Source organism: Portunus trituberculatus, chromosome 16 (assembly GCF_017591435.1).
Source record: "Portunus trituberculatus isolate SZX2019 chromosome 16, ASM1759143v1, whole genome shotgun sequence".
Taxonomy (NCBI): domain Eukaryota; kingdom Metazoa; phylum Arthropoda; class Malacostraca; order Decapoda; family Portunidae; genus Portunus; species Portunus trituberculatus.
The window spans coordinates 7,087,864-7,106,188 of record NC_059270.1 but is presented as its reverse complement, the minus strand read 5'-3'; the positions used below and the strand labels follow the sequence as shown (position 1 = coordinate 7,106,188).

Here is an 18,325-nt window from a genome sequence, read left to right as displayed (position 1 = left end):
ACCACTAGTGTCTGCCCTTTTGGCACCACGTCACGAACTGTAGGGCATTGGAGACAATAGTGCTCGATGGTATTAGAGTTCGGCGCGTGCCACAAACGGCACTCGGTGTAGGGTGGCTCTCCCTCCACCCCACTGATCTGCCACGGGAGACGATAGCCAAGCCGCAGACATGCAGAGTCCATATTATGCCTCCGGATCATGAGGCCCCTCCGCTCTCCTCCCAGTACGGCGTCGCAGGGAAACAGAGAGGCCTCTCAGCGTCACCATCCACCACTATGACTCTGTCTGCCTCCAAGAGAGAGAGAGAGAGAGAGAGAGAGAGAGATTCAGGATATGAAGGCTATTGAGCAACCTATAGTTATTTTATTTTTTTTCATAACAGTAAGAGATATTTCGTGATAACCATAAGCCTTTTACGAGACAAGACCAAAGATAATGTAAGTATCACTAAAATTAGCACATATCCTTTAAACTTGCCGGTAACGTTCATGATATCTAGTAAATCTATCCTACAACTATCAATAATATTATGCATACTCTAAAAGTTATTAGAAGAAACGCTAATTCTTAAAACAACCAGAGATATATCGGTTTATTTTCGCTCTACAGATATGTGAATTTTACAGAAATTACTAACATTTAAGAGGTTCATGAGAGACAAATATAAAGGTATATGAAAAACACATCAACCAGTGAAAAAAACGTTGTATTACATAATATCATAATACATAAATGTGTATGTTTATGTACTGTGATAAAAAATATCAACATATTTTAACATCATTCCACCAACAACTTGAAAACTGATCAGAAACACAAGTTAACTTTATTCAAGAAAGAACCAAGTTGATTTATTTTAGTCCATTCTTTGTTAACCTGTTGTATTTCTAATATGATTATCCCTCCCAGTGACACAATATTCATATGACGTTCCAACCCTTAAGCAAATGGCCTCACCTCCCGGTCTGGTGCTCGGGAGAAGCTGGATGGTAGGATAGGCACAAGTTTCTGAGGCTCGTTGGGCAAGAACGGCATCAGGTCCCAATATATGTCTGACTCGAAAAATTGGTCTAGTTTCTCTGGCTTGATCTCAACAACCGGCGTGATTACATGGGTTTGTACAACGGCATCCGACAGTCGGTCACACGGCCCTATTATAGTCTCCTTCTCGCACCTCTTCAGCTGATTGTCATAGAGATAGCCGGGTGGGCAGCTGAAGAGAAACCCTGATGGAAACAAATGGATTATTTATTAACATTATAAAATGACGAATAAGATATTCTTAGATAGGAATAGTTCTTAGTGTGAAACGTTATAGGAGTACAGCCTCATCACAAGCGAACCCTTAACCACCAACCGTTATCCTCTCAGTCCGAGCTCGTGCCCCTTATTACTGATCTTCGGGTAAGACTGTGACCTCACACACCACACACCCCATCCCCCTGGTCAAAAGAAACACTAACTGCCCCACTTGTCGGATGAAATCAATCCTAAAGAGGACCAGCCCCAGGAGGTATCAGAACTTACGCCACCCATGTCGGCCAACACTGACTCGACCCCTGTACCACTGAATCACTAGGTTTCACTGTTTGAACTGTTTGATCTGCTGCAGTCTCTGACGAGACAGCCAGACGTTACCCTACGGAACGAGCTCAGAGCTCATTATTTCCGATCTTCGGATAGGCCTGAGACCAGGCACACACCACACACCGGGACAACAAGGTCACAACTCCTCGATTTATATCCCGTACCTACTCACTGCTAGGTGAACAGGGGCTACACGTGAAAGGAGACACACCTAAATATCTCCACCCGGCCGGGGAATCGAACCCCGGTCCTCTGGCTTGTGAAGCCAGCGCTCTAACCACTGAGCTACCGGGCGTGTGTGTGAGTGTGAGTGTGCGCGCGCTACAATAATCAGCTGTTGTATAGTGCGAAAACACCCATTCATGTATGGAAAAGTGAGTTGATGAGTAGTAGATAATTAACTGAGTAGACTTAGTAATCGAAATGAACTACTCAAGATTGATTACTAATAATTGTGGATTACTAATTGTGGGGAAGACGTAGTTGCAACTTGTTAGTTCAGGTGTTCTTGCTGTCAATAGCGGCAACCTGTGGTCCTGTGGTATGCCGTCTCAAACGCACCCCTGGGCTGTGTTTGAGACGGCGCACAGGCATATGCCGGCGTACCGAGACTCCCGGATCGTCTTTTCAAACGCTTTTGGGAGCTTCCTCTGTAAAATAAACAAACCCGCTTCGTTGCTATGGTAACGCGTTCTTGGCGGCCAAAGCATCAGGAACTATGATGGATCTCCAGCAAATATTTCATCCATGACTGCGAAATATTGCCACTGCTTCAAAGCACCTCTCCCACTCAGGTACTTGTAAAGTACTTCCCAGTGCATCTGTGAGCGTGACGGAGAACCAAGTCATAGTCTAGTCCCTGGAAAGGGCACGAAGGGCCCGCCATGTTTGTTAATGACGTCACCGCAGCACTACCTCTCGTGAGCGAGCGTCCCAAAGAATCCCGGCACGGTGCCGTCTCAAACGCACCCCTGACTTTGATTTGTTTACATGTGAAGTTATGAACTTCTCTTTCCGTATGTGTGTACGTGTTACATATTTGTTATACTGTGTGCATCAACACACAGAAAGGCCAGAGCAATGGACTGTTGTGCATAAACAGGACGGAAGGGATGAACGGATGGACATCTCCAGTCATGGTATTGGAGTGACAACCTAAGAAAATATATCAAGAGCAATAATTGTGCAAAAGAAGCATTGTCATGTAAAGGTATGGTGTGTGTGTGTGTGTGTGTGTGTGTGTGTGTGTGTGTGTGTACTGAAAATGAAGTTTCAGTGTTCAGACAGCATTTCCCATAGTGACTCCGTGAAGTTTAAGGTTAGTGGAAATGTTCTAGTGTTACGAATATGCTCTTGTGGAGGAGAAAAAGGACGTTCGTAACAATAGTGAGATATAAAATTGGTGTAATGTGATGTAGACACACATGTGCAACATTCAATGCTTAAATTTTGTAAAATTTTAATAGAAAGCCGAAGGATTAATCCACATTCAATATTGAAAAAAATAATGATAGTGTAAGGAGTGTCGTCATTCATTAGTTGGACATTGCCACACCAGAGAAATGAATCAAGAATCAGAAAGTGATTCTATGTGCTCTTATGACAGCATTCCATATTTGTACTACTGCACCTACAGCTTTGGGGGTGATAATTATAGAGTGGAAGGTGTATGAATTGAATAGATGGATCATAATAAGGTATTATTATTTTTCCACTTATTTCTAAGTGGAACATGATTGTTGCTCCTTCCTTTGCAACTTGTCTCTGCTCTTGTATGCAGAAAGAACCAGCAGCATCCAAAGCCATCAATTAATTTTAAAGAATGGGTGCCCATTTTACCATTTTACAGTATGTAGGTACAGTGCATAGTAGGTCATGGTACTTTGATTTGTGTTTGCATTAAGATAAAACATAGTCTAATCAACAATAGAAAAAGTTCACTTTATCATATAATTAAAAACAAATATTGTAGTAATGCTAAGTGCCTAATTGATATAAAGACTGACCCACCTTTTATCGTGCAGCCCATTGTCACCAAACACTTGTAGAACAGTGCACAGCCCGAGGCATAAGGGAAAACGCCTTCCTCCAGACATTCAAATACTGAGGTTGAGTCCAGCTGAAAGCATTTGATAATAGTGATGCAAGTGACGAAGTGCTAGTTATAATGTTAATGCTAATGCAAATAATGATCAGAATTCATGTGTAGCTATATACATGCTGTACATCAATAATGACATATTAATGTTGACTGATAAGTAGGTATATGCTTATACTCTGTAATCCATGATGACAGCCTTTGAAAATGGGTAGCTCAAAATAAGGTACCGTACCCTCTCTCTCTCTCTCTCTCTCTCTCTCTCTCTCTCTCTCTCTCTCTCTCTCTCTCTCTCTGCATTGTTTTTAGGGTATCTTAGCATCCAGTGTTGTAGAGAACAGACCCTTGCTGTATATGGGCCAGTTATACAAAATATATCCGGATCTTTAAACATCAGGACCTGACATGTGGTTCTCTCATGCAGTATATGTATATACTCAGATACAGGGCATCTTGGCATGATACCTATCAGTTTCATCCCTTTAGTTTAAGTAAGTGCTTCTCAGGTGGTGTTAGCAAGCATAAATCTCCCTCTTAATTGTCTAACTGACCAGGTCTTCCACCCTCCATTCATTTGCAAGCTGTAACTACTGGTATTACATTGCAAAACTTGCTCTGCTACCACTCATTATTCCCAGTAAACATCCCTTTATGAAGTCTCTTATGATATGGCCAATGAATTTCATTTACCTCCTGTTCTTAAGTAACAATCTCTTGGGGCTTGCATTTACCATTTCTGCATTGTTATTCTCACTTTGTCCAAATGATTATCATGATTTTTCTAAATAACCACATTTCCAAAATTTTGAGCCCATGCCTTGCATTTCTGATGTACTACAAACTAATTATCTTTCTTGTACAGGAGTTGGGTTGCCAAGCTGTTTAATTTGATCACTGGTTATACGTACAGAGTTTCCCTCCTCCCACCTCAAATAAACCTATTTGAAATTTTAGCAAAGTGTTAATCCTGTATATAGGGAACATAAGTCATCAACATCTAAGGCTTAGAAAGAAAATCCAAGACAGACAATTAAGGTGAAAAAACAGCCTCATTTACTGTGTATTACCTTATAGATCAATTTGTATATTGATTAAGTGTTTATAAAGATTTATGGGCTGCCATAGTCAAACTGGCTAGAATTTTGGATCAATTTCAAAGAGATTAAGGACCACTACAGTAGAGGCTCTTAAGTGACATTCCATTTGTATTTTCTCTACTGTTCTCCATTCAGCACTATCATATGGAATTATTCTTCTCATATATCAATTTTGCAACTAATGTGAGTATTGAGTGGTAGGAAAACACAAGTTGAGACAAGTTACTTTATTCTCTAACGTTTCGGTCACAAGTCCATCGTCAGAGAGAGTGTACAGATGGTCTTGTGACCAAACGTTAGAGAATAAAAGAGAATAAAGTAACTTGTCTCAACTTGTGTCTTCATCTCAACTTTGCAACTAATTCCATCTTCACACTTCTGTCCACTTTTATTCATAATCTTTAACCTTAGCCTGACACCTCGCACATCAGGTCCAATTATTTTTTCATCAATCTTTCTCCTTCTGTTCTCACCATATGCTGAAACTATGAAGACAAGCCCTGGTTCTCTTATGGTGATCCTTCATACTTTCTCATTATAGCACCTGATATATATATATATATATATATATATATATATATATATATATATATATATATATATATATATATATATATATATATATATATATATATATATATATATATATATATATATATATATATATATATATATATATATATATTTTTATTTATTTATTTATTTATTTATTTATCTGTGTGCTGAATGCATAACAGGTGATAGTGTCTGGCATGGAGGTGTACATTCCTACTTTTTCTCAACCTAAACCTTCTAAACCTTGATTTAACACAGCCTGTTCTCATGCTATACATGATAGAGAGGTTGCCCGCAAATAGTACTTGAGCTTTCCATCTCCTGAATCTCGTGCACTTCATATTTCTGCCTGGAATCATGCCAAGTCTGTTCTTCAACTCGTCAAACACTCCTTCATACATAGAAAATGTCTAAATTTTTCAAAATCAGACTCTTCTTGAGACTTCTGGCATTTGGCCAAAAACATCTCCAATAACTTTACTTCTTCATCTTTCCCTCCTTTATTTTCATTCTGATGGCACCACTGCCATCTCTTCTGTCTTTAAAGTTGAACTCTTCTCTCAGACCTTTGCTAAGAACACCTTGGATGATTCATGGCTTGTCCCTCCCTCTCCTCCTCCCTCAGACAATTTCATGCCTTCAGTCGAAGTTCTTCATAATGATGTTTACCATGCCCTCGCTGGCCTAAACCCTTGGAAGGCTTATGGCCCTGATAGGGTCCCTTCTATCATTCCCAAAGACTGTGCTCTTGTGTTTGCACCTTGCACCTTGCCTGCCCAGACTCTTTCAACTATTTCTATCAAATTCTACCTTTCCTTCTTGCTAGAAGTTCGTCTACATTCAGCCTCTTCCTAAAAAGGGGCACCGTTCTAATCCCTCAAACTACCGTCCTATAGCTTTAATATCTTGGTTGTCTAAAGTCTTTGAATCTGTCTGCAGTAGGAAGATTCTTAAACATCTGTCACTTCACAATCTTCTATCTGATAGCCAGCATGGCTTCCATCAATGTTGCTCTACTGGTGATCTTCTGACTTTCCTTACTGAGTCTTGGTCATCCTCTCTTAGAGATTTCGGTGAAACTTTTACTGTTGTGTTAGACATATCAAAAGCTTTTGATAGAGTCTGACACAAAGCTTTGGTTTCCAAACTGCCCTCCTACGGTTTCTATTCTATCTGCAACTTTATCTCGAGTTTCATTTCTGACCATTCTATTGCAGCTGTGGTAGATGGCCACTGTTCTCCTAAATCTATTAATAGTAGTGTTTCTGAGGGTTCTGTCCTGTCACCCACTCTCTTTCTATTATTTGTTAATGATCTTAACCAAACTTCTTGCCCTATCCACTCCTACGCTGATGATACCACCCTACATCTTTCCACGTCCTCTTCAGAAAGTTAACACTTCACGTATGGATGCTACAGAATGCCTGACTTCTGATTTTTCTAAGATTTCTGATGGGGGCAGAAAAAAAACAGTAGTTTTCAATGCCTCAAAAATTCAATTCCTCCATCTATCAGCTTGATACAACATTCCAGACAATTGTCTCCTCTTCTTCAGTGATACTTAACTGTCTCCCTCTTCTGCGCTGAATATCCTCGGTTTGTCCTTTACTCATAATCTTAAATGGAAACTTGCTAAAACATCTTCTATGAGGTTAGGCATTCTGAAGCATCTCCGTGAGTTTGTCTTTCCCCTCCCACTGTTAACTCTGTACAAGGGCGTGCATGATCTGCCCCTGTGTGGAGTACTCTGCATTTTTTGGAGGGGGTTCCACTCACACAGTTTTATTAGATGGTGGGAATCAAAAGCTTTTTGTCTCAATAATTCCCCTTCTCTGACTGACTGTCTTCAGCCTCTTTCTCACCCTCAAAATGTTGCATCTCTTTCTATCTTTTATCGCTATTTTCATGCTAACTGCTCTACTGATCTTGCTAACTGCATGCCTCCCCTCCTCCTGTAACCTCAGTGCACAAGGCTTTCTTCATCCTCTCATCCCAATTCTGTCCAACTCCCTAATGCAAGAGTTAACCAGTACTCTCGGTCATTCATACCTTTCACTGGTAAACTCTGGAACTCCTTACCTGCTTCTGTATTTCCGTCTTCCTACAACTTCACTTCTTTTAAGAGGGAGGTATCAAGACAAATATTTACTCCTTAATTTTGGCTAACTCTTTACTTTTCTTTTAGGGAACCAGCACTTCTTAAGTGGGCCTTTTTTTTTCTTTTATTTTTTATATTTTGTTTCCCTTTCTCTCCTGCATAGAAAGAAAAAAAAAGTACTGTCAATCGTTCTTAACTTTCTCTGGTAAACTCTGGAACTCCATGCCTGCTTCTGTATTTCAGTTTTCCTATGACATGACTTCTTTACTATTCTTTAAGGGAACCAGCACTTCAAGTGGGCCTTTTTCTTTTAATATTTCACTGCCTTTGGCTGGTTTCTCTCCTGCATAAATTTTTTTTTTTTTTTTTTTTTTTTAATGTAAGAGGGGGACCAACCAAGGGCAACAAAAGTAGCTTTATAAAAAAGGTTCACTGAAGTGCTGGTACTCATACAGTCAAAGTGTTAATCAGTACCAGAGGATAAGTGTCTTGAAACCTCCCTCTTGAAAGAGTTCCAGTCATAGGAAGGTAGAAATACAGAGTAGGCAGGGAGTTATAGAGTTTACCAGAGATACAGATACAGATGAAGATTGGGACTACTGGTTAACTCTTGCATTAGGGAAGTGGACAGGATAGGGATGAAAATGAATAAAGTCTTTTGTAGTGTGACTGCTGGTGGAGAGGGAAAATGCAGTCAGTAAAATAAAGAAAAAAGTAAGTGATTGGTATGAAAATTTTGGTAGAAGATAGCTAGAGGTGCAACACTGCAGCAAACAGAAATAGGCTGAAGACATTCAGTTAGAGGAGAAGAGTTGATAAGATGAAATGTTTTTATTCCACCCTGTCTAAAAGAACAGTAACAGTAGAAGCCTCCCTGTACATGTGAAACATACTCCATACTTGGAAAGATAAGGCCTCTGTACCAAGTTATCATTTTGGGAGGGTGAGAAAAACTGGTGTAGATGACTCAGAATGTCTGACTTCACATGTTCCTTAGATAGCTACTTAATATCTCTTAACAGTCAATATTCTCTAATTTCCTGCTTTTTTACTATGCAAGTGATGCTTCTAGTCCTTCAAATATGCCTTTCTTTGCACTAAACTGGATGGAAGTGTCATTGTATTTAGTTTTTATTGGCCATATATTATAATATAGTGGAAGACAGTAGCCAGAATGAAGGAAAATATAAGTAATCACTTATTTTACAAAGAAAAACAGAGTAAGAACTAGTTAGAAATCCCAGTGACTTCTACAATAACATATTAAAAATTATATAGATCAGTAAACGAGATAGTATTTTATAGATGTTTACATATGTGTATCTCTTCTCATTTATATTGATAACTTCAATTGATACACAGATGATGTAGCTATAGTATCTTAGTAACGGCATCAAGTGTATATCTATGCAAGCTTTATGTGGGTGAAGATATAATGAGGGTGTATTGGAGGCAAACATTATATTAGTATAGAATTCTCTCATAAGAAGCTAGAAGAGAAACATGTAACATTGGTTGGGAATATCATCCAAAAAGTACATAGTACTATGTTTGTAATGGCTGTTTATATTTGATAATCTTAGCATCTATCACTACTTGAATTTCCATGCAATAGATATGTTACATGTAATGGTGTGTAGCCTTCACCAATAATATTTATATGCTGGTTTCTGCTTTTTTATGTAAGAGGAGAAAACTGGCCAAGGGCAACAGAAATTACTAAACAAATGCCTACTAACTCGAGATGCCAGTTCCCTAACTGGGGTGAGAGTTAGCCAAAAGAAAAGGATAAATGTCTTGAAACTTTTCTTAAAGAGTTCATATGATAGATAAATGGAAATAGAGAAACTGGCAAGGAGTTCCAAAGAAAGGGATGATTGAATGACTGAAGGTACTGGTTAAATCTTGCATTAGGGAGGTGGACAGAATAGAAGTAAAAGAAAGAAGAAAGTCTTATGTAGCGAGGCAACAGCAGGAAGGGAGGCATGCAGTTACCAACACCAGAAGAACAGTTGTCATGGAAAGAAAATAGCAAGGGATAAAAAACTGTGGCAATAAGAAACTGAAGACCATCAGTTGGATAAGAGCAATTGATAAGATGAAAAACTTTTGATTCCACCCTATCTGAGAGAGCAGTATGAATGGAACCCCCCCAAATACATGTGAAAAATACTTCTTACATGGGAAAATGAACCCCTCAATGTACTGAGTTAGCAGTTGGTGTGGTTGACAAAATCTGTGGTGACTATTCAGAAAACCATAGAAGCTGATTAAGGTAGAGAAAAGATGTGAAGTTTCCAGTTTAGATTATAAGTAAAAGACAAACTGAGAATTTTTACTGTAGAAGAGGGGGACAGTTGAGTATCATTGAAGATGAGGGATAGTTGTCTGGAAGGTTGTGTTGAGTTGATTGATGGAGGAAATGAGTTTTTGAGAGATTGAACAATACTAAGTTATCTTTACCCCAATCAGAAATTTTACAGGGATCAAAAGTGATGCATTCTTTAGCTTCCTTGTGTGATCTATTTACTTCCTGTAGAGTTGGTTGTCTCTGAAAAGACTTGGAAAAATGTATGGTGGTATCATCAGGGCAAGAATGGATAGGACAAGAAGTTTGTGTTTTGAAGATCATTGATGAGTAATAGGAAGAGTGTGGATGACAGTACAGTATCCTGAGGAACACCACTGTTAATCGATTTAGAAGAAGAGCAATGGTTGTCAACCACAGCAGCAATAGAACAGTTGGAGAGGAAACTTGAGATAAAGTTGCAGATAGAAGGATAGAAGCTGTAAGAGAAGAGTTTGTAGATCAAAGCTTTGTGTCAGAATATATAAAAAGCTTTTAATATATCTAAGGTAACAGCAAGGATGACAAAACTCATTTAGGAAAGCCAGAAGATCACTGGTAGAGTGGCCTTGTTGGAAGTCAAACTGGTGATCAGGTAAAAGATTGAAGTGATAGATGTTTACTAATTTTCCTATTAAGATACATTAAAATCTTTAAATAAGCATGAGGTTAAAGCAATAGGGCTGTAATTTAAGGGATTAGATAGGTCACCCTTTTTAGGAACAGGCTGAATGTAGGCAAACTTCCAGCAAGAAGAAAGATAGAAGCTGATAGACAGACAGTCCAATTTGTCTGGCATTGTCTGTGACTCTTTCTGAAGAAGATCTTGTGATTGAAACTTGAGAGAGTATACAGTGTTCCTGATCCAGTCTGGGCTTACCACCTTTACACTCAGAGTTAAAAGAATTTTGTCAGGTAAGGTGTAAGCATGGAGGCACAGTTTCTAAGAACAATAGGAAGACCCCATCAGGTCCATAAGCCTTTTGAGGGTTAAGGCCAGCGAGGACATGGAAAATATAATTGCAAAGAACTTCGGTCAGTGGCATGAGGTAGTCAGAAAGGGGAAGAGAGAGAGGAACAAGTCCAGATTTATCTGAGGTGGAGTTAATAGCATAGGTTTGAGAGAAGAATTTAGCTTTAGAGACAGATGTGGTGGCAGTGGTGCTATCAAGATAAAATAAAAAAAAGGGAAAGATGAAGAAGCAAATTGTTATTGGAGGTGATTTTGGTCAGATGCCAGAAGTGTTTAGGAGAGTTGGATCTCAAAAGATTTTGACGATTTCTATTAATGAAGGAGTTTTGGCAAGTTGGAGAACAGACTTAGCATAATTCCGGGCAGAAATATAGAGGACATATGATTCAAGTGATGGAAGGCTCAAGTACCTTTTGTGGGCCTCCTTTCTATCATGTTTAGTATGAGAACAGGCTGTATTAAACCAAGGTTTGGGAGGTTTATGTCAAAAGAAGGGTGAAGAATGTATGCCTCCATGTCAGAGACAGAAGCAGTGGTTATTCCAATGAAAATCAGCAGAGTACCTCCTCAGGTTGTGGGTGAAGATGAATGAGAGGAAATTGTATCTCAGTGAGTCCCATTTTAGTAAAATAATATTGTCATAGCTATATACTACTTTCTTAGATGAAAATACATAATGTGAAATGTTTTTAATTCACAGCAATATGTATGCTGTATTGCAGCTTGAATAATCTCAATTAAGAGCTCATTAGTCAGCATTCTTTCCTTTCATACTCTAAATAAGTTGATACAGAAGAGAATGAAAATGTATTTGAATGATTTACCTGATAACGTGTGCAAGAATTGGTAGTTGTGGTGGGGGGTGTGGCTGGTGGTGCTACCACTAATGGGATGCAGTCTGATCCTGAGCTGAAGACGCAGCTGCCCATCTGGCTGTCAAAGACTGTCCCTGGGGCACATTCAAACTTTGCTCTTCTTGTGGCATATTTACTACCACCTACACACCTGTATGTTGGAAAATTTTGTCTTTATTTACAGACAAGCAAATTTATATAATTAGATTGATTACATTATGTTTGGAGGTCCATTGATATATATATATATATATATATATATATATATATATATATATATATATATATATATATATATATATATATATATATATATATATATATATATCTTGTGATTGTAACAAAAAAGAAGTCACTGCAGTAAATTAATTATCTATGTTAAACACATAATTAAGCATACGTATATGAGAACACACCAAATGTGTTGTTATAGCAAATTAATTATTATATAGGATAAACTTTATTTTTGTATCCATCCACTTTATTATATACATGGTTATCTAGAAATGAGTACTGTATTTCTGGGGAAAATAGAGAATAAATAATCACTGAATAGACAAGTTATAATTCAAAGAATTATTCTGTTCCCAGACATTATAATTTATTGAATATAAACACAGATGTTCGTTTATTTGTTGTTTATTTGTTAATTTCTGGACAGATTTGCTTTATCTCAAAGAAAATGCTACGAATTTGATGAACAATTAAAACAAGATGAATGGAACAGAATCACTTATCAGGTGTTAGGGAACTTTAAAAGATTATATATATATATATATATATATATATATATATATATATATATATATATATATATATATATATATATATATATATATATATATATATATATATATATATATATATATATATATATATATATATATATATATATATATATATATATATATATATCATGGTTATGGCTCCGATTTAAAGAATGGCAGTATGTGAAAATAGAAAACGATCACTTTGGAGGCACACTTGTCAAAAGTGCTTTACTTCTTCTCGCATTGCCATACCTTTAGCCATGACAAAAAAGAAAAGAAAAAAAAAAAAAGAAAAAGCTATTTTTTGTATGTTTTCTTCCCTACTTAAACTCATTTCTATATTGGCACGCTGTCACGGGTGATCCGTTTCCATCCATTATTTCAGTCTTATGCTTTATTCTTATTAATTCCCTTCTTCAGATCCTCTTTCACGCAATCTTTCCACCTCTTTCTCGGTCTCCCTCCTCCTTTTCAACCTCTCACCAACCATTTCCAAAGCCTGCCTTCCAACATGATACTCGTCTCTTCTCATTAAGTGTCCAAATTCCATCTTAGTCTCCTTTCTTGTAATTTCTTTGATACACTGTCTTTGTTGCCCCTCTTTTATAATAATTCCTGCTTTTATCCTTTCTTGTAACTCCAGAAATTCACCAAAACATTCTTATTTCTGCAACATTCATCTACTCCTCAGTCTTCCTCATGCTTGCTGTTTCTGTCCCGTATAGCATCCTTAGCTGTTGTTACAACTGTCGTATGGAATTTTATTTTCAATTTCATTCGCACTCTTATCACAAAGCTTTCTCGAGGCGCCTCTCCTGTTGTTCCACCCTTTCTGCATCCGATGTTTGACTTCTTCCATACTTCCTTCGCCATTGACTATGGATCCTAAGTACTTGCACCTGTCTATTCTCTTCATTTGCTATCTGTTTAGTCTATAAGACTTTGTCTAGCATAATCTTCGAGGTTGGTAAACATATACTCAGTCTTGGTCCTACTTATTTTAATTCTTCTGTCTTCCGGTGCTGTTCTCTATCTTTTCAATTTCATTTCAAGATCGTCGCTGTGCTCAGCACATAGAACAGTATCATCTGCATACAATATGCTCCTTGGCATTGCTTCCCTTACATCCACTGTCATAGCATCCATTGCTATGTTGAAAATGAATGGGCTAAGTGGTGACCTCTGGTGTAATCCAATTCTCACCTTAAATCCCTCAGTATCTCCAACACTTCTCTTCACTTTAGTGAATACCTTCAGGTACATTTACTGAATTAATCTCGCAAGCTTTTCGGGAACAACCTTCTTCTCCAGACTCTTCCACGCTTCTTGTCTTGGGACTCGGTTATAAGCTTTTTTAAGGTCTGTAAAGACCATATGTAATTCCCTCTGCTTTTCTTTGAATTTTTCCAATAGTTGCTTCAGATAAAATATACCATCTGTTGTTCCACATTTCTTCATAAATCTCAGCTGCTCTTTCATTATTTCAACCTTCTCTCTCAATCTGTCATCTATCATTCTTTCCACTATTTTCTAGTATATCAATGTATCTGTATTCTTATTCTTCCAGATAGAGTATTGAACTCCAGATTCCAGATAGAATATTAATTGGCTGATCTATGAAAAGGCTGAAGTATTCCATATTTTTGTTCAGTTAGTGAGGATGTTAACTCATGTGACGTGTATGTATTTGTTTATTTTTGTTGATGGATTTACTTAACGGGGAAGAATCAAAGTCGGTAAAATGCCGTTCCATGCCAGAGAATAACTAAGATAAGAAGAAAAACTGATTTATGTTTCAGAATTGTCTTGATACTCTTCTTTTACAACGAAAGAAGAAGAAGAAAAAGAAAGGAAAAAGCAGGAAGAGACTTCCATTGTTTACCAGTAAAAGAAATGAATGATTGGAAATGACAGTTTCTGCAATAGTGAGGTGGACAGAATAGGAGAAAAAATACATAATCATAGCGGCAAGCACTCACATATAGAACGAAGTGCAGGTGGGACCTGGCACCCTGTCACCTGGGGCACATTTCTGCCGGCCGTTGGTTGCAGGTGGGAGGACGTTGGTGGGTGGCGCTGGTGCGGGGGGAGCTGGAGAAGTGAAGCCGGGAAAGCGTGGCGCCTTGTAAGTTCTCGGTGGTCCTGTGAGGGTGTGGGTGATGCTCGGTCATCGTGCTGGTAATAGCTAATATGTATACACTTTTGTAATGGCATTTGGTTGCTGACGAAACTGTTCATCTTTGTTTATCAAAATTTTTAAAAACTTATTTGTTTGACTTAATAATTTTTTAATTATGGAATCTGCTTTTTTATAGCTGTGTCTGCCACCAGTGCGAGTGTGGTGTGTAGATTTACTGAACGTGCTCGCAGTAACGTCATGCCTTTCTTAAAATGCAGAAAGGTTATCTATTTTGATATACAGACTTATTATTCTTAGAAACAGAATACAATAATGTACGAATACACAAACTCATCCATTATATTGTAATCAGAAGCATAATTCAGTAGTTACTTATACCCGTGATTATGTAGAGAAGCGTAGCCTTTATGGTAAGATATGATCCCTTATGAGGAAATATGTGAATAATCTTGAGTTGATGTTTACTGTAGTGTACTTTCCCACTGTTACCAGCACCCTATATTATATGCTGATCAGTTGGTCAGAGTTTGAGGAGCCGCAACGATTGGATCATGAGGATAATAGCTGTGGATTTTTTTTTTTTTTTTTTTTTACATCACAATCACTAGTATATGATAGATATTATTCATTGTACATCATTTAGTGACGAGTGTCAGCCACACTTAAATTCAGCAGGACTCGGGATCATCCTTATTCACTCTCACTTTCTATTGCTAACTTTTGCACTGCTCTCTCCCTCACTCACACTGCTCTCAGTCGCACTATAGTGAGAATATAGATTATTCTCTAGTGACTTCTTAATACGTCTCTCTCTCTCTCTCTCTCTCTCTCTCTCTCTCTCTCTCTCTCTCTCTCTCTCTCTCTCTCTCTCTCTCTCTCTCTCTCTCTCTCTCTCTCTCTCTCTCTCTATATATATATATATATATATATATATATATATATATCCTTAGACACAAACTGTCACAAACTTTTCTACACACACACACACACACACACACACACACACACACACACACACACACACACACACACACACACACACACACACTGGCCGGGTGGAGATATTTGACTCCTTTCACGAGAGGGTTCACCTAGCAGTGAGTAGGTACGGGATGTAAATCGAGGAGTTGTGACCTTGTTGTCCCGGTGTGTGATGTGTGTGTGCCTGGTCTCAGGCCTATCCGAAGATCGGAAATAATGAGCTCTGAGCTCGTTCGTAGGGTAACGTCTGGCTGTCTCGTCAGAGACTGCAGCAGATCAAACAGTGTGTTGTGGTCTCAGTCCTACCCGAAGATCGGTCTATGTCATAGACTGTGAGCTCTGAGCTCGCTCGGTAATGGGGAAGACTGGCTGGGTGACCATCAGGCAACCGAGGTGAATTACACCCCCCCCACACACACACGATCCTTCCACGTGGTTGTTCTCACTTATACAGATCTGCAATATCCGCGTTTTTTTTTTTTTAACTCGGATGTGGATGCGTTTGTGGATTTAGAATATGAGTCGTCTGCAAATTCGGTTGTGGAGGCGGAGGCGGATATTTTGTTGTTTTAAAAAATGGTTGCTGATAGTAATACGGATATTAACTCCTTCAGTACCATGACGGATTTTCATATTCATTCTGTTTACTATTTGGTGGTTTTATACAGCTTCAGAAACTCATGTGGGGTTAGAATAGTGAAGACTTTGGCCATTGATCTTCAGACCTCCATAGACCCTTCCTAATGTCAATAAAATGCTCTATTCCCGAACAAATCTCAAGGTAAAAATGTGTCCCAGTATTGAAGGGGTTAATTTTACTGCAGAGGCTACGTGGATGCTGTTGCGGAGGCGGATACGATACTGCTGCACATAACACTGCTGCAGCATGAGTAACATTGAGGTAGCTTGTTTGTTTAAGGGCAGTATGATGGTTATGATTATGAACTTACATTTAACCATCTTATTAAGCTTGAAGAGAAGCCACTACACAGAGATTAGGGAGGAAAGGACTTACCGATCTGAGCGAGGCAAGAAGGCACCCACACCAACAGAACCAGCGATTTAAGTGTCACCTGCGTAAGAAACAGCATTAGGGTCCTGATTTAGTGAACTCTACCTGTGTGTGTGTGTGTGTGTGTGTGTGTGTGTGTGTGTGTGTGTGTGTGTGTGTGTGTGTTTGATATTAGATCATTACTGTCCAACCATATAGCGTTGCACATGCTAAGGTTTGGTATTTTCGATAGTGTTTGGTTTCATTTGTTTTGTCTTGTGGCGCGGAAACAAGAATCTCTCAATGTTTCATGCAGTTATCCATTTGACTTCTTAATAGTCTTCGTAGAGATTCACTTGAGTATTTGATGCTGATGTGAAAAGTTGTGTTCTTTTCAAGATTTGCATGGGCATATTGTTACTTATTTATTTTTCAGTGATATACATATTTTCACATATTTCTTTTCCGGTATCTGTATCCTACCTGCATAGTGTGATGGCAGCGGTATCGACCCTGTCGAGGTTGGTTGTGGTGATGCTGGTGTGGAGGTGGTGGTGGTGGTAGTGGTGGTGTGTTCCAGGTCAGAGTGAACACACCAGTGGGAGGGGCTGAAGGTGTTGTCCTGCTTTTATACCCTCACACAGGACAGGTCTACCGCGGCTCAGCACGGGGCACACAGATACTGGCTGGGTAGTTCATTTGTCCCCTGCATTTTTACCTTACAGAACTATATACTGTAGCATCAGCTTTGTTGTTGGCGTGATATGTGAATGTGTCATTGATACATTAATTTCTCGTGGAAAAGATAAGAGAAGGTGATGTATTATTCATTGGCAGGTGACGCCCCTTGTCTTGGCTGGCAGGTGGCCTGTGCTCCTGTTCGTTCCGCTCTTCATGCCATTAGTCAGGACAGTGTCGTTCCTTTGTATAGTGACGCTGCAAATTGTGTGTGTGTGTGTGTGTGTGTGTGTGTGTGTGTGTGTATATATATATATATATATATATATATATATATATATATATATATATATATATATATATATATATATATATATATATATATATATATACACACACACACACAAACACAGTCCTCTTCAATCCCATGAGGGTGTGGCCGCGACTGAATTCTGCACTTATAGTTATCTTTACATAACTTTGCATACTCGTCTCCTCCTCTTCTCTCATTCCTTTCATTCACATCCTCCAGCACTGGCACCTTGCTTTCACTGGAGGTCGTCTGCTTGCCACCAGCGAATGGACAATACAGTTTAATGGTGATTGTTCTGGGCCAGTATTTTTTTCCTATATTTTCAAGTGCTTCAAACTGACGAAGGAGATGAGACATCCAAGGTTTTATTTAGATGAAAGCTACACCTATACGTGTTCTCGTCCCTGTAATATATTTGAGTACATCAAACTGTCCTTTCTTTGTTATGTAAAAGTTTGATATTACAATATGTCACAGTTTTTACTTATGAAGTTCAAAAGAGATAAGCTACAAACAGTGAGCACTGCAGACAATCTGACGGTAGCGACACCATGGTTCCGCCGCCATCTTCCCTCCATGCTGTCCTCAGCAACTTTGGCCCTTGTCCCAAAATAATAAAAATATTCATTTGAATATGATGATGAGGCTTGTTTTGTGAGTAGAGTTATTTGAATTTATTTATAGTTTGCCGTTGATTAAAAATGTAAATCGCTAGCGTTAATATTCACACATTTGGTGACAGACATATTATTATAATACCAATGTGCGAAATGAATTACTACAATGAGTCAACTATGACGGTGAAATATGTTGTCGGGATGAGCACACAGCACGATCGGACCG

The 18,325-nt window shown here is 38.5% G+C and overlaps 1 protein-coding gene across 1 annotated transcript; it reads right to left on the bottom strand.

Moving 5' to 3' along the window:
• Positions 1 to 348: 348 nt before the first annotated feature.
• LOC123504402 lies at positions 349 to 17,125 on the bottom strand. The gene is made up of 6 exons (XM_045254868.1): positions 16,975 to 17,125; positions 16,516 to 16,573; positions 14,359 to 14,521; positions 11,580 to 11,760; positions 3,598 to 3,706; positions 349 to 1,226 (listed from the first exon to the last, which is right to left on the bottom strand). Exons 1-6 carry the CDS (start codon positions 16,978 to 16,980, stop codon positions 940 to 942), a joined length of 804 nt encoding a protein of 267 aa, XP_045110803.1. The 5' UTR covers positions 16,981 to 17,125; the 3' UTR covers positions 349 to 939.
• Positions 17,126 to 18,325: the final 1,200 nt, after the last annotated feature.